The sequence below is a fragment of the Centropristis striata genome, chromosome 4 (assembly GCF_030273125.1).
Source record: "Centropristis striata isolate RG_2023a ecotype Rhode Island chromosome 4, C.striata_1.0, whole genome shotgun sequence".
NCBI lineage: Eukaryota > Metazoa > Chordata > Actinopteri > Perciformes > Serranidae > Centropristis > Centropristis striata.
Window position 1 is genome coordinate 10,514,297 of NC_081520.1, and position 25,459 is coordinate 10,539,755.

The following is a 25,459-nucleotide window of genomic DNA, read 5'->3' on the forward strand; positions in this document are numbered from 1 at the left end:
TGACCTCAGCTGACCACATGGGCCAGCGTCTTAAAGCTCTTGATTACCACGATGCCAAGGCTTTAGTGTTTCTAAAATCTCATCAATGGGCCTCTTTCCATCACTCTGTAAAAAGGTCACAAACGGCAACAATGGCATTATTTTCATACAGGTTTTTCTTGCAACATGTCAATATCCTCCAATCAGTCACAAGTTGGAGCTATGTCAGCTACACTCCCATCCCCCCACTTTCACAACACTTGCACACTAAAGAACCACTCCCACATTTTTGGTTGACTTTGCAGACTACAAGTGTGTTCATTTTAAATTTGTGTCTAAACATTTTCATTCCCTGTATTTTCTACACAGGTTTTGTGACAGTCCTAACAGAAGAAATGTAATCGTTACACAGCATTTTCTCTTTTCATCCAAGTATTACTTTGCATCTAAATGAAGGTAAGAAACAACATGTTTAGGATAAGGTGTGAGTTAAAAACTGGACATTTGATGCAGCTTTTAAGAGAAGGTTGCTGCAATTGCTTAAGATGTGCACTTTTTAAAGAATAATTTATTGTAAATTAATCTACAACCAAACTGTGAGAGCAGATTTCTAGCAAGAACACCTCCATTGTTATATTCTAATAAAGGACAAGCAGAAGTTCTCACAAAGAATATTAATGTTTTCAATTCATTTCTGAAGGCTAGACACTAGAGTCAAAATAGTTTGTCCATGCAGTGGTCAATTTTGATTCCAGAAAGAAAACATCCAAAATAGGAGTTTATTTGAGTATACTTTATTCGGGATGGAATATTTCCACGAAATTAACTAAAAGTTAGGATGAGATGATGCCTCATTTGCATATTAAACATAACATTTTAGAAAACTTTTAATACAAAAAAAATTTATCTTCATTAAGTAATCAACTATAGGCATTTCATGGTGATATGCATTAGTTAGTTTCTTGTTAACCATATTTCCCCGTAGTTTCTTGAAAAATGTGTGGAATTTTACAGTACATATCTAAAAAAGGCAGTTTTCTCACACTTCTCATAATCTGAGCCATCTCCACTGCAGTAGCAATTACATAAACCAAACCTTCCAGTTGCATTCCTGCTTTTATTCTGAAGATTTTCCCAGAGGAGTTTGTTCATATAATATAATTCATAGCACATTTCATTCCTTAAAACAAGCAATTTACAGGACTTTCATAAAGGAGGTATAAAAAAAGTTCTCTGTGAAAGCCTTTGACTCTAATATGTCAACAAAAAGGATTTCAACACTGCATATAACACTCAAGTGTTTAGATTTCTGTCCGAAAATATATGTTTAAAAAAGCACATTATTAATAAGATTGTGCTAAATTTGCATATAGAATTTTTTTTACCCTTTTCACCAGCAGTGTCTACCCTTAAGTTTGGTTGCAGCATAATTATTCAATTACTCATCAGTTAATTTAATTATTATCTTGCTATTTTTAACTATAGGCTAACACGATATAACCAAATTGTTCAACACGTGGTTCTAGAGACTTGTTTTATTTTGAAAGTTCTGGTCGGAAGTGTTGCTTTCCCCCTGCTGGTTTGACTGTCGCGGCTGGGTGATGATTTGCTTACTTGGAGCAGGACTGAGTTTGGAGCGGGTACTGTGAAATGTGTAAGCATGATGTTGCCTGGGTAATCAGCGGAGGACGTTAGGAGACAGAGGTAAGAACAACTGTGACAGCCGCCACTTTTATTTCTCCTGCTCATCATTTTTTAGCAGATTCTGCTCCGATCAACTACTTTCCAGCCTCAGAGTCATTTTTAACAATTAATATTCTGCATGTTGTCAGTTTTATGGCGGGTTGTTTTAATGTCGTTTTACAGCAGACATGTGCAAATCGACCCCAAGTTTGGCCGCAGTCGGATTTAAGATTTCACAAACTTGATTCAGCGCACACTGTATCGCAGACTGTTTCGACATATCATTTGGACTATTTTGGATAAATTGGTGCTCTTTAAATTTTCGGACAGCACGCGGCCCCTTAAGCACCCGCGCAGGCAGTAAATAAGCGCATGGAGAGGGTTAATTTGTCGCAATGTGTTTGGATAATAAAGGTGGATTTGTGCGGCTGCACCTGATGCGCTCTGATGTTGCGGTTAGTTGAGGATGCAGCCTGTCAGCATCACTCGAGGTGCTGCTGAGTAGTCCGACAACAATCATCACACAGAGTCTAATCATCACTCACACTGTCGTTTAGGCGTTTAAATGTGGTGAAAATACATGCAGGGTCGCGCTTCATTTGCATGCTTTCATTAATTTAATAGTTTTATAACTTATTTAGGGGATTTTTAACAGAGCGCGTTAATTGTCTTTAACACATCTAATCATGGACGTGTGCAGCCTAAATGAACTAATCAGCCCTGCAAGGCGTTTGTTAATAGATGGCCAACCTGTTGAGGGCACGGATGTGTGTGTGTGTATGTGTGTGTGTGTGTGTGTGTGTGTGTGTGTGAGAGAGAGAGAGAGAGGAGAGTGTGTGAGCAGCTTGATAAATTGAACCGTCACCTCTCAGTATGCAGACGTTATTACAGCGACGTGACCGCTCTGAACGAGACCTCAGACTAATCACCTGCAATGGAAACTGTTGCTTTGTGCTTATCGACCTGTTGTCTGCTTTTGGTTCCTAATTAAAATAAATAAACATGTAGGGTGCATGAAATAAAACCCCTGATGAGATCAAGAGAGGGTTTACATTTCACATAATATATATATATATATATTTTTTTCTATTCATTAAAAAATATTCCTATTGATTGCTTGTGGATGAAAGTGCACGCTGGAGTGTAATTACTGCCTTTTGCATCACACTGTAAGCCAGACAGACATTAATGACGCTCTACCCTCCATCACAGACCTACAACCAGCTGAAGGCAGGTGAAGCACGCAGGACAGCCACACCTCATGCGTGGGCTCAGAAAAGGTCCGAGTGGATACGGGTCAGACAAACATGGGTGTGCTCCAGCTCCACAATCCCACTCACCCCAGCACGCTTCTGCAGCGGGCCAATCAGATGCGTCTGACCGGCACCTTGTGTGATGTCATCATCACAGTGGACGGCCAGGAGTTCCCGGCGCACCGAACCGTCCTGGCCTGCACCAGTAAAATGTTCGAGATCTTGTTCCACCGCAGCAGCTTGCGCTACGCCCTGGACTTCCTGTCCCCCAAGACCTTCCAGCAGATCCTGGAGTACGCCTACACCGCCTCGCTCCAGGCCACAGCCGAGGACCTGGACGACCTGCTGTACGCCGCTGAGATCCTGGAGATAGAGTACCTGGAGGAGCAGTGTCTGAAAGTGCTGGAGACCATCCAGGCGGAGGAGACGGAGGAGGTGGCAACGAGGACTCACAGCTCTGGAGACCACAGTGACCACAGCCGGGCCAGACACTGGAGGCACATGTTGATGTCCAAGAAGCATTCCATACAGGATGGACCCAACCGCATCACTCCCACCGCCCTGCACCACCTGGCGCTGTACCACATGACAGAGGGAGGCTCTCCTGGCCCAGAGTCCGAGGCGCCTCCTAAATTGAGCCCCAAGATGGACACGGAGGTCGACATGGAGAACTCCCAGCAGCCTCAGCGCCACAGTGCAGAGTTATCCCAGGCCTCATCCCTGGATCCCGGCAGAAGTATAAAATCGGAGAGCATGCAGGTGGATGATGCCAACGGCTGCGAGGCCAGGTCCTCCAGCACCGGTGAGGGAAGCTGCATGTCCGACCAGCCCAGAGACGAGGGCCCGGGGACACCCCTGAGAGGCAGCGTGATCACCAGCGCCCGAGAGCTGCACACAGGCCCCGAAGATGGAGGACAAGTGGCGGGGAACTCTCCCGACTCTTTCCCCGGGATCTCTGAGAAGCATCTGTCCTCCATATACTCTGCACCCTCCAACCACACAGGGGAGGGGATGCTGCCAGTGTCCGTTTCAGTGGCCCCGTCCCTGGGCGTGCCGCTGGACCCGAGGGCCTACAGCGGCCTGCTGCACCAAGGCTTGCTGCACAGGGAGCTCCTCAGCAGGCTGGGCCAGTTTGCTGCAGGGATGAGGCACGAGGGCCAGGCTCAAGGCCAGCAGTGTTGTGGCGAGTGCGGGCTTCAGCTGCACAGCAGGCAGGCCATGGAGCAGCACAGGTAAACATCCATCAACACCACATTGTTTTTATAATTTTCCTGCAACCTTACACAATATTTTAAATCTATTTCAAGATGTTAAGTAATGTAAAATGAGAGAAAATGAACATTTGTATTCAGTTTTTGGTGCAAAATCTAATGATAACTAAATCACATTGAAAGACGGCGTAGTTTCAGTCTTTCATAACGCTGCTTTACGCCCTGCTCAAGATTTTCAATGACAAACATGTTGCATCTAATAAAAGCTATGAGAGATGTGCAGGTGCATGCGTGCTTGTAGGGTATAATGAATGTGAAAGTAGTTTATTATGCCGTTAGGAAAATTCACTGGACACGTGTCTATTGAATTGAACTCTCTCTGTCTGTTTTCCCCTCGATCATTTTAAAATACTATGAGAGTTAAAAGCTGGAAGGAGCAACAGCAAATATGTTAATTTATTCCCAGGGACACCTGCACTCATGTCTTAACAGTGAGACGTGTCGGGAAGTTTTGAATCGGGTCTTTGTGAGGGATTTGATATAAAGAGGCCTTGGTGTCGCATAACGCTGTTATTTACAAAGCCTTATTTTCTAAATTCGGTTTGATTATTTGTGCAGAAGCGTGCCTCACACAAGAGGCTGCCTCCAAGGCTATTTGATATGCATTCCTTTGCATCAGTAGAGAGGAGCCTCTCAGCAGGGACCAGGCTGGACGCTTCAGCTAGATGATGGATAACTTCTGCTTCACGACCCGCTCTGTTGTTTTTTCTTCATTCCTCTTTTATTCACCAGCTTGTCAGTTTCAATTTTGTCATCGTACAGAAAAAGTTACAGAATAGCTCAATGACAACTCTCATTAACTTGATTGCAGATGTTTATAATTTTGCGTGCTTGGCAGTGTTTGACTCATCACTAATCATTAGAAACAAGACAATCTGTGAGCCAAAACTCCTAATATGCAGTTAACTCATGATTAGGATCACAGCCTTTTCCTGTCTGCGCTCAAGGCTGACATTTCAGCCTCGTGCTGCTGCAGAGTTGTGCTGAAACAGCCCGGTGAAACAGAGCATCCTGTGGGATATTAAGTGATGCGCGCTGCTTACTCACGGAGACAGGCGGATGTCCGCAGGTTGAAGGAGTTGCATTGGTGGCACTGCTTAAGGATGTAATGAAGTTTCTGTAGGTCTGTTACCAGGTCACTGAGCATACACCTGCTGTGTAGATTGACATTTTGTACTTTGTTGTTAAAGGAGTTTCTTTTGGCACAGTTTATTGGTGAAAAACTACTGAAATCAAACCAATTTGTTTGTCTCCAAGTAGAATAAAGGAACAAAAAATTGCATTCCAAAATTAGACGTATGCAATATTTTTTTAAAGGTCATTCCTTCATAACAAAATGAAAACTATTTCAGGTCATTTCAAAGGTTACTGAAACCTCTACTAATGAAACTTTCTATTGGAGTAGGAATCACCAGAGACCCCACGATACAATATTATCACGATATGAAGTCCTAATACAATAGACAGACAGCACTTAATAATAATAATATAGCATGTACCTGACAAAATTAACCGTATTACAGGCTATATAAATGAATAAAATAAAACAACTCAACACAGCACCAGTGGGCTAGAAAGTACATTCATCATTATAGTCCTAAAGGTTTAATTTGTATTTTGCAATAATAATAATTTGTATAGTAACATTATATGTACTTGGCATCTGTGTATCAATAGTACCATGATGATTATCGTGATACTACTGATGTACATTTTTTTCCTCAAATTGTAAGAAATTGTTGTATGTGTTAACACGTCATGTTGTCATTTTTCTTTTCTTTTTTGTGAATAACTTTCTATAAATCAATCTTGGCAGACAAGAACCTGTATACTCATTGAGATATAATTTAAATATAGATTAAGTTAAATTGATTCATAGTGTATTATGCATATAGAAAACATTTAAGTAAGCATACAAATAATATACAGTCATGCATCTCATTATATACCTTAACATACATTGTATGTACAAGCAAGTCAGACCTGCACCCATGTACACAAGACTAAAACATATAATTATTTATGTTCCATGTACTACACATGCATGCTGTTTCATTATTTTGGTTTAGTTTATTTGTACAGCTGAAAAAAAAATCAAAGATTTTGTATATTATTTGCAAAGGAATGTGAAAGAGAATTGCCCTCAAACCCACCAGGAGCTTATGAAGTGTCATCTGCAAGAGGCTATAGTCATAGCAATACAATGCACAAAATCTGAATGTTTCTATCAATAAGTTTAGACATGCGTAGTAAAGCACCAAGACAGATTAGCAAAGTCCTTGGCAACAATGCATCCTATAAACTGTTTCTAATGAATCAATCAAAGTCATAACAAACCCACACTCTACACTTTATAAACATCCATTTATAATAAATGTAAGTATACATAAATATTATCTTTGATGACCTGGCTTTTATCAATTAATTAATTAGATTAATTAACTTAAATTTTTTCATTGCATAGCTTTTAGGGATTAAAAGAATACCATTATAATGTTTATGGTATTTTTTGCGAGAGAATGAAATGCAACACGTGTCGAGCTAGATTTAAAATGTTATGTTATGTTATGTTATGTTACATGATCTCGTTGGCCGAAGCCCCCTCCATATTTTTGCCTTTTATTAAATCATTAACAAGAGAAGCAGATTCTCTCTCATCTCTCAAGGACATATATATATATATATATATATATATATATATATATATATCATGGTGACATGGTTGACACCTCAGACTGCAGGGTCATCAGGACACCCAAAATAAAAGTCTCACATGATTTTTCACGTAAATGATCATCTTTCAGTCAGATCTTAAAACCAGCAATAAAAAGCCTTGAAATCTGTCAGTGCTCCCGAGCACAGCCCCAAAATCATTCTTTTTCCATAATGTTAATGTTGATCTCATGCGTGCTACATCTCAGGACTCATTTATTTTGACCACACAGTGTGTTTAATGGTGTGGTCCTTTTAGGCTGTAAGCAGGGTGATATAAGGATAACAGTACAGATGCCTTGCATGCTTGGATGTGTGTGATATGATATGATAGGTTTTGCTGCCGGCGGAGCTTCAGCGAATCATCGTCTTTTCTCCTTTTCATTGCAGTTACAGGAGAAGTGTGTGCGTGTGCGTGTGTGTGCACGTTGTGCTGGGGTGTGAGTTTGCGTGCATGTGCTTGGTGTGTGTGTGTTCTTGTGTGCGTGCCCAGTGTCTTGCAGTGCTGGCGGGTGGAGGCACGCGTATGTCTGCACTCTGAAATTAGCCAGATATCCTATTGTCTGTGTTCTTTTAGCATTCATGCGTTGTGATTCACAACTCCAAGGGCCTCTTACACTAATGATGTTGCATTCAGCGAGGGATTCTTGCCGGAATTAAAACATGCTCCTCTTGTTACGAGGACAATGATGCTTCTGGGTTTGGGAGACCTTACAAAAAGACAAAAAAAAAAAAAAAAAAGGCGCAAAACCGAGATACTTTTATTATCACAAGTGCGTTCTTGCTCTGTTCTCGTCTCTGTTAACACGCTCGCATTTGTGTTTGTCTTTCCACAGGAGGCTGCATAACGAGGAGAAAGGCCACGGCTGTGAATATTGTGGCAAACACTTCCAGGACAGCATGCGGCTAAGGATGCACATGCTGTCTCACACAGGTACTTAGTAACTCTCACACTCTCATCTCAGAGTATTCAGTGCTTATGAAGCCTCTTGATAGTGCGGCCTTTTCAAATGCACCTGTTCATACTACAACCCCCCCTCCTCCTCCTACCAGTTAGTGCTGCTCCGAATACTTGGATCATGCTTTCTTTTCCATGCTTAGGTCTGTGTACCTCTCCCTCCCTCTCCTCTCCGTCGCTCTCTAGTCTCTCTCTCCGTTTGAATCGTTTCTGTGTTTTTTCGGAGATTCTGGCAGCTCGCCAGCTCTGCCCCTTCTGAGTGATGACATCATGAGCTGCCGGCAGGCCTGGGTGTTCTGCCAGTGTTCCGAAGCGTGTGTGATGGCTCGCTCGCAGATGTGTGTCCAGGAACACACTGTACCCAAATGCAGACTTAATCAGACCTGACTGCTCTCCCAGCTACTTTATCCAAAATAGAGAAAGAGGAGCAGAGGGGGGGTGAGGAAGGGGGGGAGGGGGGGGAGGGTGGAGAGGGGGTGGGGGGGAGATCAGGGACTAAAAATGAAACTAAAACAGAAACAGAAACCTCAGTTGGAATATGTGTATAGACAAGGCGAGGTCCCTGTCCTCTCCGCCTGCTCTCTCTGAGGATTGTTCGGGAATGACATACTGCTGACAGATGAGAGGGAATCTGCTTCTTTAAACTTCACCTGAGTCGCCCCTTTTATACGCTCCGCATCACCCTAAACACACATATTGTCTTGTGTTACTCGCAGACCTCGCAGACAACACGCTTTGATTTTCAATTCGCAGTGACATCCACAACAGCAGCACCTTTAACCTAATTTGAATTTTTGCATAAACTCTCCCCATCCCGATGTGTCAACCCATAATACTACAAAAAAAAAGAGATGTGGATCTCATTTCTTTGTCACTGTGTATTTCGGTATAGCAGCCTTAGATCCCGCTGGTTGCTAAGGAGCGAGTGCTCCACTGCTCTAATGGGCTGATTTGGTATTCAGCTCGATGCTGGCTCTTATTTTGGTATGCCAGACAAAGTGTTTTGATGGAGGACGATTGCAGCCGCGTCTGGAGACAGTTTGATGGTTTATGGATGAGAGCACACTCCGTGCCTTTGACTGCACAAGACAATGCACTATGTTCTCTTCTTCCCTTATCACACAATCTCACACAACACAACACACCACACTGGACAGCGTCACACAACATCAGGATCTACAACACTGTTCCAGTGTTACTCCTATATAAGACTACTCTCCACCAAGTTTTATTTTTGCTCCGTGTAACAAAACGCACCGTTCCGAAACAGTAACCAGTTTGTTTTCAAAAATTGTTGTTTTTAGAAATGAACAGATTGGGGCTTTTTTTGTTATTTGTGTGCAGCACTGGGAACAGTGGCACAGTGTCTGTGTATAGAGGCATCGTAAGAGTTGAAAGAGGACCACATTTAGGCTCTAGCGCTCAGAGTTCCCAAAGCTTGTGGGTGTTTTAATGAGTCATTTTAACTTCATTTAAAGCCAGCTGAGCAGAAAATAGATCAGTGAATGAGCCCTGGGCCAGTATGGATCTGCAACCGATTTACATCTCTGTGAGAGCCAACCCACATCCAAACAGCTGTGTGTGTGCGCGTGTGTGTGAGAGAGAGCAAGAATGTGTGTGTGTGTTTGTGCATATCTGTCCTATGTGTCTGTCTGTGCAGGTGTGAGGTGAGTGCAGAACAAGGATTGAACATTTCTGCAAGCAGTATGCATACTTGTCTCTTTCATGTCTTCATCAGAATAGACAAGGGCATTCCAAAGGTGAACTGGGAACTGTAGTTACAGTGCATGCGATGGGATTTGGGGTGTTGACTCTGAAGTGTTTTTTTGATAAAGGGATGTGCCGCAGGCGGGAAGCGTCTGCTGTAGAGAGAACACCCAGTCCTTCTGTGGCCTCTCAGGCAGACAGTCTGCTCACTGTTCAGAGACTGATAACAGGGCACGGTAAATAAAACTCTTCAGCTCGGCTCTTTTTTGTCAAGAAGAAGGGCCGTTGCACCCTGTCTGCTGCTTTTGTTTGTCCTGAGTTGTGTTTTTATGGCGCTTTCCTCTGCCCCATTGTACTCTGCGCATTTGCTTCCTTGTGTTAACACCTGAAAAGCACGAGTGTGTGACAAGCAAGGCTCTTTGGTGACTTTTGAAATAGGGCGCCTTTGTTCCCATCTTGTTGCTTTTTTTCTCCTCCACAGTTCTCTTTAAATGTCAAATTAACTGACTTACTCTACAATTACAAAAACACACATGTTTGGTCTTACTGTCTGATCCAAGAACCTTATTATAAATTTGATTTTATCTACAGCTCCTGCAGAGGCGCTGGTGTGTGATCAGTGTGGAGCAACATTCTCCTCAGAGGATGCTCTGGAAGCCCACAGGCAAACACACACAGGTACTTTACAAATATGTGTGCATGCACTAACACACACACACACACACACACACAGGACCAGGTGCATAAACAATGGGCATGCACAAAAAGCATGCGTACACCATTCCCCACACTTAAACTGGTATTTATAAAGGAAGAACGTGAGCACCTCATGCAGTGTTCAAACCAGGCACACGCACAGTTTTAGCTTAGAAAGCTGCTGGTAATGTGAAGGTGAACATGAAATATCAGGTGAGATATTTAACGTTATAATAAAACATTATTTTCAGGTTGTTTGCCAATTTGTATGCCAGGCTGCACAGCGTTTGGTAAAATGTCAATCAGAGGCACATTTATAAATGTATTTTCAAATTTTTTATGATTTATCATTCTTTTTATTTACATGTGAGCCAACATCTCTCTGTTAATGATGGTTTAATTTTATCCTGAGTTGTGGAGCACTTTGTGAAGTCAATTTCAACATGAGCGCTATGACTGAATCACTGATCGTCTTTCTGACGTTGATGACAACCTTGATTCCAAAACATAAATTGAACAGAACAAATTATTGAACAGAATAATTTGCTAATCCTTTTTGACATATATTCAATTGAAAACTGTACAAAAACAGTATATTTTATGATCAAACTGCTAAGCTTTTATGTGAATATACTCTCTAAACTTGATAAATAATTTTTTTACAGCATCCCAACTTTTTTGTTACCATGGTTGTAAAAATGATTGCAAATCCTGACCTGGTAAAATCTCAGTAAAGTGAGGAATTAGCAGTGAGACACTACAAATAGCCACAGCGGTGCATAATAACACCGTTCAGCACCCTTGGAAAATCTCACACAATCTTCGCAGTATTTCTCAATGACCGGTCTAACGATTGGCAGAGCGGGTCAGGTGCATGTTTGTCTGCATTTCTACACCCATTTATGGCCAATTGTGTGTGTGGAAATGAAGCTCGCGCATGTGCCTCCAGCTACACAATAAATTATATTTATGAAACAGAATTAGGCGAAAGTGTGGCCATAAATCTGATGAGAAGAACGTGTATGCATAGTTCTGTCTTGGGAACACACAGTTTGAATCCACACTGAGTTTTATACATCTGGCCCATTCTCTTTAACCTGGACAGCATGCATGGAGCTGTTGAGTAAGCCGTGACTATGGGACTTGTGATTGTGGGTCTAAACTTGCCTGTCATGCTGGCTGGGTTAAACTGTTCCTGTCATGATGCTCCATAATTTATCAACATGGAGGTGGGAGGCCCTCTCACATATCACCCACTAATATCTCTTGGCATCCAAACCCACTGCATGCCACTTTGCCACAGCCGTAGCTTTACAGCACCAGCGTCACAGTTTCACAGACATACTATCCTCACCTCCTGCCTGAGCGCGCCTGTCCAATTATTTACCTTACACTCACAATCGACAACGAGAGTTTTGTTTTCTTTAATCACTCCAAAAAATAAGAAAATGTTCGTATTACAACCTTTACTTGTCCAGTGAATGTCTGGCATGAACAGTTGGCATCGTGATGAATCCAAATGTTTTCTTCTTAAAAGTTGTGTTTTTTTTGGCTGAGCGGCTGCACAAACGTGGATGGTGACTTGTGATTTGCAATCTGGGCTCTTTAGAGTTTGGAACAACCTGCCTGAGTAGCTGAAGTCATTTTCATCTTCTAAATCAATTCTTAAGACCCACATTAACAGACTTCTGTATCATTAAGAGCGAGCGGTAACAAAGTGCTTTATAGGAAGGGGAAGGAAGGAAGGAAAACAATCTATAAAACAAGGGAAATTAAGTGTAAAACCTATTAAATAGAAACTATAAAGTCAAAAAATAAATTGATTTTTTTCAATCTGTCAATTAGCATTTCTATTACTATTTTCACAAGTGTTATGATACCACTTTATTATTATAGTAGAGTCATAGACCTTATTGATGGTTAATAAGTAATTTGCAAAGGCATCTTTATTTATATAGCACATTTCATTACAAGTAAACTTAAATACTAGACAACTGATTTTCTTAAGCGAAAAAGCCAGACAATGTCAATTTTTCTTGGTTTTCCAGCCTTCTAATAGTAAAATAAATATCTTTTGGGTTTTTGGATTGTTGGCTGGACAAAAAAACCAATAGTAAGACGTCCCCTCAGGCTCTGGCAAATTATAACAGACATTTTTTATTATTGTCCCACATTTTATGGACAAAAAGATTAAGCGATAATGAAAATAATGGTTAGTTGCAGCCCTATTTTAAAGAGGACAAAAAAAACCCATGACCTAGTTTTTTTTCACACAACAGTCATAAACACCAACTAACATGATGAGTCAAATATGAAGCCACAACCTGGTGAAAATCTAACGCATTGATAACTGATTTACTGCCATTGATAAAATCATTACTGACAACCTTTAAAGCCTTAATGAGTTTGCCTTGTACTGAAGTGGCACTTTACTCTTGAATATTATCCCATTAGCCTGAAGCGAGAAAGATTTAACAACACTTATTTGCCTAAAAACTCCAGCTGTGAAAAGAAAAAAAAAAAGCTGCATTGTTGTCATACAGTATGTCTGACAGTGTCTGAATCCACACCTTTTCTGCTACTGTCAGAGAAAGGTGATAACCCTCTCAGGAGCATTGGCATGTAACTGTAACTCCAGGTGGCACACACAGTATGAATACTTAATGGATGTGGACATGGAGGGGTGTTAACGATGCCCAGAAGTTTCTACCCTCATCTCCCCACAACTTGTAAACATCCAGAGCTCGGTTTCAGCTTGGCAGTGTATCCAGAGCAGGGTACAGGAGGGCATTACTCTCTCATTTTGTCATGATCTCAGCTCACTCTGTTGTGACGCAGGACTCTTTTTTACTGACTCTTATTGTAGCTCTCACATCTGACACCAACGTGAGCTACAGGTAATTTAATCAACTGTGTTCAGAATATACAGCAACTCCATGAAAATTCACATTTAACAAATAAAAACCGGTATTTTATTTCTCCTTAAAACACAGGATCTTTTCGTGACGATCGTGCCGCTTCGGCTTTAATTTGCCATGTGGCATAACCAGTGAGCCAAATGAGTTTCCTCTTAGCAGATTAACACTTGTCAGACCTCAGCAGCTGCAGCACTGCTGTCCACCTCCTCTGGAAGGGAAATAATACCACTTTTGGGAGACCTTACTCTGAAGCAATTTGGCAACACTGAAACACTACAGTGAAAGTCTCTTTAGCTGTTTTGATATGTCAGAGGTGAATGGCCGTGGGTTGTTGAAGTTAGAGATCAAAGAGGGGGGAGGGGGGCTCGGGGGCAGGGCGGACTGTGGGAAGGGAAGGGGGTAGGGGGTATGTGAGGACTTCCTGAGGGCAAGAGGATTGCTGCTGGTGTTGGATGCCAGGACTGAGAGGAAAACAACATCATGTGCTGCTGTTTACTCCTCACCACAGCACTGTCATAGTCTCCTCTGACCTACTTGTCAGTGCCCAAAATAAAAGAATGGATCCGTCTCCGAACTGCTCTCACAACAAAGGGGTTTGTTTCATCAGCGCAAGTCAAGGGCTCTGGGGCACCGAGCTCTCAATTTTGGAAGACTTTAGCTTATCTACAGCACGCACAGGAATTGACTGTATATGCTCCGAGCCTCGCTGGCTGACCATTTTGCCACCTTGCCTTCAAGGCAAAAGCCATAAGAGTGCTGCCTTTGTGTACTCACAGCAGCTGTGTGTTTCCACACATTACAGGCTGCTTCATCAAGTGAATAATATTACCTTCTGTCCGAGCCCTAATTAAACAGTTCTGTAGTTCATTCAGACACAGTCCGGGCTTTATAATGCGGACCTTTTAGCTCGCCATAATTGTGTGTCCATCATCATACTGCACCCTCCTGTTAATACCCAGTTGTAATTCATACAAGCCTTAAACTGAATTGAACTCTGTTTGGCCATTGTGCCCTCAGTATTTACTTGCACTCGCTGTCATGATACAAAAAGCCCCGGGACGTGCTGTCATTTCTGGTAGAGTGAAATAAAGTAGATAGAGAGAATACGGTTAACGTTCTAGGAATTGAGGCAAATGAAAAACCGCTTGTGACCTCAATGAACCGATCCATGGAATGGTGGTTAAACACGAGCAACGTATCTCTTGTTGCATTAATTATTAAGTCGGTTGTTCCTCACTCGGGTAGATTAGCAGTCTGCTGATGAGCGCCAGGGGTTGTTTAAGGTACTGTAGAGTTTCTGCTCGAGCTGCCACAACCACACTGAGCTGTCTGCATGCACACACATACAGTAGCGTGTCATGTGAGGTCTTGCACGTAATGTAGCCTGCATGACTGTGTATGTTTAACTGGGCGATATCAGTGAGCCAGCAGACAGTGAGCACGCTGTATATGCACTGAGCACAGCCTGAGGACAGAGTTTATAGTGCCTTCACAATGCATGCTCTAGATGGTGGACAGCCATGATGTAATACTGGAAATTGTGAAATCTGTGTGAAATTTTTTGCCCTTTAGATGGCACCAGGAGATTAGTTTAGCCTTTACTGGGCTGTCAATCACAATCTACTCAAACCAATAAGCTCAATTGATTAAACTGAGCAAGCATCTATTAAAATAGTGCAGTTCCAATTAAATGTTTTGTTTCCATATATTTCTGCAATTTGATTTTATATCATTATTTTACCGACATCATTTGAAATAATAACATACAACTCTGATCCCAAAAAGATGGAAAGGCTCTGTAAAATGTGTATTACAGAAAAAAATCCCCACAAATTTTCCAAAATCTCAGAGGATGATCAAGATTTTTCTCGTAATTTATAATCTCAGATAATATTTGAGTGTTTTTTCATTATTGTACAACTTGAATCTCCAAGAACATCAAAGTTATTTTCTCATATATTTATGACTTTAATCTCTGAGTTTTTTTCTCTAAAAATTGCCTCCCTGCTCCTGCTTTTTCTACCTATTGATCTAATAGTATCCTAATTAAGAGTGTATATTTACAACAACAAAAAAAGTGTATCAGTTTGACAGAAAATATATTGTCTTTGTACAGTTTCAAATTGAATATTTATCAAAGAGGATTAGAAAATTATTGCATTTTTTTCATGTTTTAGCCAAACTTTGGAATTGGTGTTGTACAAACCACATGAAGAGCAATGCACAAAGCCTGACTCAAATATACACACACACTTGAACCCAGTGGGGGAGGGATACAAGTCATTAAGAAAAGTTAATCTTAACTATGCATCAAAGACACACAAGCTCAAAACAAAACCATCATCCACAATTATTCTCACCAGGAAATGGATTATTCAACAACAAACTCCAATCAATATTTAAATACAAATACAGTCCAGATACCCCCCTTTATTGTGACCTTTAAATATTTCAGCAAAAATAAAAGACAAATTATTTACAGATCCATCAGTTTAATTGGTAGGCTCCGGACACTGAAGTTAAGATCAACACAGAAGAAATTATACAGATTTGCGGTCGTCACTGAATACAATCTCTTGTTCAATTTGCAGTGGGTTTACTCCCAGATTCTCAGGGTGGGAAAACTTTTGTTTGCCGCTTGAAAAGAAACAGGCTGCGCTTATTTGTGAATGAAGGGATTAGCTTGAACACTTCACCCCAACAAGGACCATGATCCTATCTGGTTGCCTAGACACATGGTTTTGTTTCTTAGGCAGCGTGAGAGCGTGGCTGGCTCCCACCTCGGTTGGACTGAATAAGTGGCAGATGTATGAAGGCAGACCATGTTAAATCACATGAGCATACACATGGTTTTAGTGGAGATATGCTGAAATAGCATAGCAACCTCAAATGGCCCTGAATCACTAACCTAATTGTGCATTAGACAAGCAGCTCAGAAATATAATGCACACAGTAAATGTTTATATTTTCTGCCTCATAGCAGATTTGCCTCAAAGTAAATCATTATTCCCACTGTTAAGGCTCCCTCCCACTAAACACAATGCCCAGTCAACTCTCCAGCCTTTGAGGAATACCATTGATTACATGGTATTTACCCCATTGAGGGCCAAGGGTCAGGGGTCATCCTGTGCCTTAAAACCCAAATCCCAGGCCCATTGTCTGGTTAAGGGTGAGAAAGCAGGGGGCAATGACAGCCAACTTTAGGGCTTATTCTCTCATAAAGAAGCTCCTCTGCACTTATTACCAAAGCTTACTGGAAAACTCTACAACTGCAAATCCTTTTTCTTTGAAAAGTTAACAGAGCGCAGCGAGGCGAAATGCCACCACTAACGCACACAAACACTTCCTTGCCTCCGAAAGGTTTTTGTTTACACTTCAAGATGTTATTTGTTATTTTTATTTTCAGCGTCGGCTGCGCAGAATCAAACCGAAAACGACTGCTGAGCTGTTGTCACCGTGTGTCAACCTGAGATCAAGAGTGAGATTCTTGTGTCAGAATATTTGTCACATTTCTTTACTCAAGTTTCGGTATTGTTGGTGACAGAAGGATCAGGATATACATCTGTGAGAGTCTGCGAGTGTGTCAGGGAGTAACGGTTTAACCTCCACAAAGAAACCAGGATGTTAAACTTTCAGAGCAGACAGAACAAAGTACGCAGACTGCATTGAAACACGCATTTACAATATGTGATAGTTAATAAAGAGAGAGTGGAGGGACGGTGATTAAAGTAGCTTTGAAGTATCTACAAGGTGGTTAATATGTTATTCAGCTGGTTGAGGGCTCTGCTCTGCTTTGCCTGCAGCTAGAGTATCCTGGTCACATTGGAACAGAAAGCACTCCCCCTGCTGGCCACAGCAAATATTACCACAGAAAACTGGTTAAAGTGGATCAAGGCTTTCACATCACAGGTCATGCAGAGACTGCATTTTGTGGTTTTTAAATGCCTTTAGCCATTTTTATAGATCATTAGACTCCACCGCTGCACAGTGCATTGTGAACTGGCAGTAGTTAGTTATGACTCAGGCAGAAAGTGAAGCTGGTTAGACAGTGAAAGAGTTTCCTGTATGGTCAGCGGATAAGGGGAGTGGGGAGGGCGCAGAGGCGTTGAGAATGGAGGGTCTTTTGTCTTCAACTAAAATATTGTGATCCGTGGGTGAGAAAGGGCTTGGTCATTAGGCGACAGCATAAAGACAGGGATTGCAGGAGTTGCGTAAGGAGCCTATGACTAATGGGCTTGGTCAATGAGGGCCTGGACCTCATTGTGTGCCCTTTGTGCAAAAGTCCACAGGCTAAAGCCTCTGAACAGGTGCAGTTCATTGCACCGGATCGCCTCCCTGCAGGATTGTTAAGATCAGGGAATGTCTTTCATCCTGTCTTCTTCCTGTTAATGATTACGAATGATCAGTTCTATTAGTGCCGATTTGATGGGAAAAAAAAATTCAAAAGTGGGTTCAAAAAGAAGCCCTGTAATTTCAAAGACGAGGCTCAGTGCTTCTTTGCCAAATTATACTTATCCGTGAAATGTGAAGTCTGAAAAAGCGTCTTGCTTTGTTTGAGCAAATTGTGATACGTGGATTAGTAAACAATACACAGTGAATGTTTCTGATTTATCCCTGAAAATGTGAATTTGCTTGATTTGTTTCTTTTTCTTTCCACTTTGAACAGGCTCGCCTGTTAACTTGATTGAACCTAAAGCAAGTGTCTGACACTCTTCCCTCTTAGTATGAGTGTGCTGTATCCCTTTCCCTGCGTTAATTCCAATTTAATTGCCAGTTGCCTCAAGGCACTTCAATAACAGTAACAAATGATTTGATTTAGTGGACCTCATCAGACTGCATTTTAAATGCGACACAGCAACCCCACTTGAATTCCAATGAAGTGCTGGCACAGTCCTCTGTTTACTAATGATCCTCCGCTGGAGATGTCTGATTGAATCTGAGTCAGGAGCAATGGGACCTGCTAGCATTGTAAATGATCTGCAACCTGAGCAGACAGAGAAATAAGGACCTCATAATCTCACATTAAAGCCTCACTCTCCAGGACATGCACATTATGTCCAATGCAGCTGATTAACCAGTCCCTCAGTCTTACCGCATACATGAATTTGCATCGGTGTGAAAGCCAGAATGGATTTGAGTGCTGGCGTACACAGCCTGTAGATCAAGTGTTGACTGTATGACAGCCAATGGATCTTCTTCACATAGCCATTTTGACTTGAGCTACCCTGCCAGCGACTCCCTATCTGTATTCCTCTCCACACTCTGTGCAACAGGAAAGCAGCCCCAAAGAGATGCCAGGTCACACACAGGATTAAACTGGATTGTGTTTTTTCCTGCAGTCCTGCCTTTAATGGCTTGATATCACTACTTAACATTCTGCACAGAGCGCATAGTGTAGGCATCATTTAGGGTGGAGCTACTATCAGCCGCTCTTTGAGCACAGAGACAGAGGACTTCACAGGCTGGAGCTGACTCCTGATGGGGAATGAAGAGAATAATTACACATCTAACACACCAGGAAGAAGCCATTGATTGTGTGATTGGCATGCTGTGCATTGTGTGGGAAATTCTTAAAGAAAACAATGACTTTCATGGTTTAAAATAGAACGTATAAAGACTTGCAGTTGAAAGTGCCTCTGGGCTTTTAGGGGAGTTAGTTTAGGTAGAGGCACTTGCTCTTTGAAAGAAGCTTTTCCCTCTGAGGACTCACACAAAGTTGAAGTGACCCAGTTTCCCCACTTAAGGCCCTGTCTGTGTATGGTACTGAAATAACTGTGTGTCTGTGTCTTGTGCGTTCTCCAGGGACTGACATGGCGGTGTTCTGTCTGCTGTGTGCAAAGCGCTTCCAGACCCAGAAGGCCCTGCAGCAGCACATGGAGGTCCATGCAGGCATGCACAGCTACATCTGTAGCCACTGTGAGCGCCCCTTCCCCAGCCACACTACTCTCAAAAGACACTTGCGCTCGCACACGGGTAAGAGACGGTTCATTTGCACCATCATCGCTGTCATAAAACATAAGCATGCGGTGTCAAACGTGTGCATATGTTGAAAGGGAGACAAAGACGGCTGTATTTATTTCTGTATATGGGTTAATTTCCTTAGGTTACTGGCTTTAAGGTTTTAGTAAATTTGCATGCATCCTCTCCCACCCTCCTTTTCACTTCTCTATAAGATGACTCACCTCTCTGATGACAGCACTGTACCGTTATGGCCGGTGCATATTTTGGGCAATTTCATCCTGTTTATATTTTGGGTTCTTAGACAGCCTTTGGGCTTCTGCAATTCACGGCTGTCAGTTCTAGTGTGGTTCACCCAAAATGATAGAGGAAACCCAAATAAATATTGAAGGAAAAGCAAATGGAAATGACTTGTCTGTGTGTTCTACCGAGGGTGAGTCTTAGTGCCGCAGGAGACGGAGAGATATTTACTGAAAAGATGTCCCCCTTTCTTCTTTTACCTTAAATAACACTCCCAGCTGTCAGGATGGCTTGATGTCTAGACACGAGAAATACATAATTGATGTGAAGAGACAGAAGTGAAGGGAGTTTTGGCCATGGCAGCGTATCTTGTTTGTATGCCATTCTGCTTGGAAGTAACATTTTGTAAATGTCATCTGCTCCACAGTGGGGTGGGGGATTGGGGAGAATCGGCCTGTAATGAGGAGAGCAATGTATCCTCTGACTTGGCTGTTGCTGTGGACACTGAGATAATGAGGCACATAGGTCATTGGAGATGAGTCAAACCCTCAGCCTAGGAGAGAAATAGATTAACTACAGTATAGAGAACAGAGCAGTACATGCCTGGAGGACTTTTATTAGCTATTAGCAGACAGCCAAGAGGAGTGTCCTCGTGTCATAACATTAGCAACGTCTGAAAGCACATTATTTCCCTGCTTGATATGCATGTGCAGAGAGGGCTCTGTGACTGTTTGACCTACGCAGCTACATATGCACCCGTGGCATGTCGTGCCAAGGATAAAGTTAGCCTTTAATGCTTCTCACGATAATGGGCTGTGTTGGTGTCGCTGCCGCTGTTTGTGACACGACTGTGTTTTCAGGCGATCACCCGTTTGAGTGTGAATTCTGCGGGAGCTGTTTCAGAGACGACGGCACACTGAGGGGCCATAAACGCATCCACACAGGAGAGAAGCCTTACGAGTGCAACGGCTGCGGGAAGAGGTTCAGCCTCAAGCACCAGCTAGAAACACACTACCGTGTACATACAGGTGAGAGTTCAGGGACGAAGACACACACGCACATGCAGGAGAGCGGGGTATTTTAGTGCCGCTGATAGAGGTGATTAAGTACCAGTAATTAGCAGGGCTGAGAAAAAACGATCATTTTCTATATCGATTAATCTGTTGACTACTTTCTCAATTAAGCGATTAATCATTTGGTCTATAAAATGTCATAACATTGTGATAAATGCCCATCCCAGTTTCTAAATAGCCAAGGTGATGTCTTTAAATGTGTTGTTTTTTCAGTCCAAAATTCAAAGATATTCAATTTAATATGATATAAAACACAGAAAAGCAGGAAATCTCCATATTTGAGAGGATGAAAAAAGAATTTTCTGCCATTTTTACATGAAAAATTACATAGAACAATTAATTAGTTAAAAAATATATTTGGTGATAATCTTGTTGATCAACTAATTGATTCGTCTACTCATCATTGCAGCTCTATTATTATATCTATTTTTTCAGCCAATGTATGAAAAAACATTTTATTTTGAAAATGGCATGAAAAGAAGTAAATTCAAACTACTAAACTGTGATGATTAACAGCTTTCAAAGCTACTGTGTATTTTGAAAGAGGAAACTTGAGAGTGCCTTTAAATGTCATTGCTTTATATAAAAATCACTGTACAACCATTTAATTATACAATTAAGTTGTGCAACAGGTCTAAATTTTATTACATTTCACTGACTGCTACCTGATTCCTTGCTGAGGTCAGAGAGAGCCCTCTGTCGTATTTGCGGTGGATGACGCTGACTGGCCAATTTCTAATCGGCAAACCGATATAGGTCTGATCCTTGAGCACAAACACTCACACCACACACACACACACACACACACACACACACACAAACACCACATTGAGTACAGTGGACTGAAATAGAGGTGAGTCCCGTTTCACCTGGCAGGCCCCGTGGCTCCGGGTTTACAAGGTTAATGCTGGATTGTTGAATTTTTCAGGTGAGAAGCCATTTGAGTGTAAGCTGTGTCACCAACGGTCCAGAGACTACTCGGCTATGATCAAGCACCTGCGCACTCACAACGGAGCGTCTCCGTACCAGTGCACCATCTGCCAGGACTTCTGCCCGAGCCTGGCCGCCATGCAGAAGCACATGAAGGGCCACAAACCAGAGGATGTGCCGGCGGACTGGAGGATAGAAAAGACTTATCTGTACGTCTGTTACGTCTGAGCAGGACTTGGACCCCACGCGCACACACACACACACACACACTGTCACTGTTGGGTGAAAACCTCGTAACTCCAGTGTTGCTGTTTTTTTTATGCTGAAAGATCACATGTCTCTTAATGGGTTTAAAGGTGCAATTTGTAATCACTGGCCACATGCTCCCAAAAAAAAGAGGGAGCAGTGTTTCTCCCTGTGCAAGTAATGCACGACTTCATAAACTCAGCTATGACACTCGTCAAGATTGTGTACAGTTAGACACATTGTTCTCTGTGCGCACCACTGAGTCCGCCAGGACTCTAAGGACTAAACCAATGCAACAGTCCCTTAAATGCAGAATCTCAGTTTGAGTGTGGGTGTTAATTTTAACTTTACTTGTAAACTAAAGCTGCTAACCGCTGTACAGCTAACATTGTAGCTGCATCTACTTCTTCGTCCTCTGTGAGGACAGACTAGATGCTTCAATGACTCACTGCCGCCTCTCGAAGCGATATTACAAGATGCTACGGGCCGAGGCTAGCTGATTAGCATGCTAATTTCAGCAACAGAATACATTGAATATTCTAACATAACGGTGACGGGTAATTCTGTTGATGATGTTAATTCATTTTTAGAATGTTTAAAACTAAACATCTTGCCAAATCTTCCAAATTGCACCTTTAAAAAAATATTCACTCTTTTTGGATAAACTGAAAAATGCTTTGTGGGAAGCTGTCATTCTGGGAGATACAAGGTTTTTACCTAACAACAGAGACATGTAAGCACGAATACAAATGTGTGTACACACTAGGGCTGCAACTAGGGATACACCGATATATCAGATGTTTATCTGACAAAACAATCCTTTAAAACAGTTGTTAGAAATGAAAATATCTTTGTTTCCCTTGCAGAAAGGGATATTAAATAGGGATGTCCATATCAGGCTTCATGAACCAGTTGTTTATTAGTTGCATATGTTGACCCCACTAGTTGGCGCTATTGGTTTAAAGAAAAGGGCTCAAGGAATCACATGCTTTCAACTAGTTTTGGAACAAGTACAAAATTCCATGACTTGAGTCAAAGTACAGCTACTTCTACGAACGTAGTCAAAAAGTACCTTTTTTTCTTTTAATGCTCTGAAACAACCAACTGAATGCACTGACTGGCTTGTGGAACTTGTAGAATTGGCTTTTACTCATGAAGGTTTCATTGTAGTTGTCGTCAACCCGAGTAATTATACAACTTCACCTGGTTCACTTCACTGTCTCCTCTCTGCTCTGCTGTTTTTGCTGTATGTGTGTGTGTGTGTGTGTGTGTGTGTGTGTGTGTGTGTGTGTGTGTGTACAGTATGTGGAGGAGCTCAGCCCACAGCCACAGAGGAGATGCTGCAGTGTGACAGTAAATTACACCTTAACATAACCAAGTACAAATAAAAGAACCAGCAGCTTTGGAGCTTATCTATTCGACAGTCTTTAATTATTTAGCCCTGTTTAATTCTGGGTTTTGGCACATTTTAGAAAAGGAAAGTCAAAGTAACAAGTACTTTGGAACCTTCATGGAAATACAGCCAAAAGAGTCAAAAGTACAACATTTGTATTTAAAATGTATCGGAGTAAAGTTTCCCAAAAAAATGTATAATCAAGTTCATTACAGATGCTTGAAAATGTATTTTGTTTCTGTCGACCCCTGCTTTCAGTCCTTTGTTGAACAAAGGTCGCCATCTAGTGGGCTCAGAACATAAAATGGTTCATGAAGCTTCTTTGGCCAACATGAGAAATGAAAAAATAAAAATAAGAACAACAACAATAAACATCAGTGTTGGCATCGACTAGCAGACAAATGGTTATTTTAAATGTCCAGAATTTCACAATGGGTGCATCCCTAGCTGCAACTAATGATTAGTGTCATTGTCAATTTTTACTACTAAGTGATGAATCATTTAGTCTGAAAAATGTGGGAAAAGTAGTCACATTTTGGTGACAAGCTGAAATCTATAAATAACTAACAATCCAGTCTGAAAGGATTTAGTTTACAATGATATAAAACAGAGAAAAGCAGCAAATTCTCACATATTGAGAAGCAGGAAACTAAATATTAAGCATTTCCCCTGAAAAATAAACTCAGAATTGAGTTTCCTGACGACTTTTTGTTTCAGCCCTAGTGCACACTCACATACACACACTCTCCCTCATGCACACACGCAGTTTTGATAACTGTATCTCTAATGGATCCACTGTGGTTAAAATCGAAGCCACAATGGCTCGCCTGCTGACCTGTGTGTGTAGCAGGAGCTTTTTGATTGATTGATTGATTGATTGCTAAACCATCAGGCAACATGAGTCATCTTCTATGATTGTGCAGTAGATGTTGAAAATAATTCCACGAAGGCTTGATTGGCTGAACTTTGCAACACCATCTCTCTCCTAAATTCCTGTGACTTCTCAGTTTTATTTTCTGCTGTTGGATTTTTATTTTGGAGTTGTTTATTTTCTGCATGTTTTACTTGAATGGCTGCCACGTTTTGACCTCACAAGCTTGATCTCTTTAATTGCCTTGTCTTTCTTGCAGTGGGTGTTATTGTTTCGAGGTAGCTGGCTTACAATTTGAGTTTCTCTTGCAATGTAATAGGTTTTGCTATTTATATGTTGTTTATTTGTTACCAAATATGTGCTGGTTTTCATCACACAGTCTGTGTCTCTTGGGATGATTTCTAGTAGAGCGAGCTCTACCTCTCCTCACTTTTAAACCCTACTGCAAATTATTCAGTCATCAGTAGTTTTAATTTTCTAACAAATGCATCATAATTTAAATGGACAAACAGTGTGTAAAAAAACAGCCTCAACATGGCTTTTATGTGTAGTTTCTTTTTTTATCATTAACTATATATAGATGTCTTATAAAATCACAGAATCAGAATTTTCTAGGAGAAAATTGAAGAAAATATGAAAAGAAGTCGTCGTTTTTTGTTTTTTTTACAAAAGCCTGAAAAGAAAATTCTGACATTGAATCACTATGAGCAGGTTATCGTCAGTCGTAGTGTAGCTGTAATGTACAATGTCACGGTATGTTATTCCCTTATGTGAGCCTAACACAGGCCTTATAGATTTAAACATGTTGTATTTTTGTATTACAGTAATTTGCTATCTGTTTACATTTGGTATGATTTGAGAAACATCTTAATGTGTGTGTTTTATAAGTCTCTGATTTGATTAAGATCCCTCCCTTGTGCCTCTTTTATAAGTAGAGCATTGATGTGCTTGAGTACATGGGTCTGTGCTATTGGTAGTTGTTTCTGGGTGTTTGTTTATTGTTACTTAATTAAAGATAGACTGCCATGTAGATCCACTTTGTCTGAACATTGCAACTGGAAGCAACATACTGTGATAGTGGCTGATACTCTGAGACAAGCGTGTACTTTTTACATCACAATTGCTTGGAACTTGCATCAAATTGTTCCCTTCAAAGTGACAATGGACTGAGATCTTTGGATGAAAACAGTGTGTAAAGCGAATCTTGGCGTCCTTGGGCATAACCAATGCCTTCTTAAGTAGCCAACAACACTCAGTGCCATGAAAACACACATTCACTGTATCTATTCTACATGAACATGCACTATAAATGGATTTCCTTGGTGGACCAAAAGAAACAGAGCACTTTTGTTTGAAAAGGGTTTTTTCTTTGATCTTTCTATGTTGTGATAATGCAGATGTCCTTTTATTTGATGTGTCCTTAGAAGGATGTGATTAGCATTGTTTAGATTATGTCAATGTCTGTCTACCTCAGGGCCAGATCAAAGCTCGACCTGGTATCCAATCAGGGTTGTTCTTCTTGCCATGTGTGCAGTAAAATCCCTCTTCATTACAGCTTTGTAACACAGTGT

General features: G+C 41.4%; 1 protein-coding gene across 1 annotated transcript; it reads left to right on the top strand.

Moving 5' to 3' along the window:
• The first annotated feature begins 1,632 nt into the window (after positions 1-1,632).
• Positions 1,633-25,130, top strand: zbtb16b (zinc finger and BTB domain containing 16b). Its single transcript, XM_059330627.1, has 7 exons — positions 1,633-1,683; positions 2,875-4,147; positions 7,735-7,832; positions 10,155-10,241; positions 18,980-19,150; positions 20,236-20,403; positions 21,377-25,130. Exons 2-7 carry the CDS (start codon positions 2,970-2,972, stop codon positions 21,604-21,606), a joined length of 1,932 nt encoding a protein of 643 aa, XP_059186610.1. The 5' UTR covers positions 1,633-1,683; positions 2,875-2,969; the 3' UTR covers positions 21,607-25,130.
• The last annotated feature ends 329 nt before the right edge of the window (positions 25,131-25,459 follow it).

Bases quoted from the DNA above. Each gene is read 5' to 3' on its own strand.
- zbtb16b (XM_059330627.1), top strand. From the start codon at position 2,970: ATGGGTGTGCTCCAGCTCCACAATCCCACTCACCCCAGCACGCTTCTG. The intron at 4,148-7,734 runs GTAAACATCCAT...GTCTTTCCACAG, and splicing joins CAGGCCATGGAGCAGCACAG to GAGGCTGCATAACGAGGAGA. The intron at 20,404-21,376 runs GTGAGAGTTCAG...TGAATTTTTCAG, and splicing joins ACACTACCGTGTACATACAG to GTGAGAAGCCATTTGAGTGT.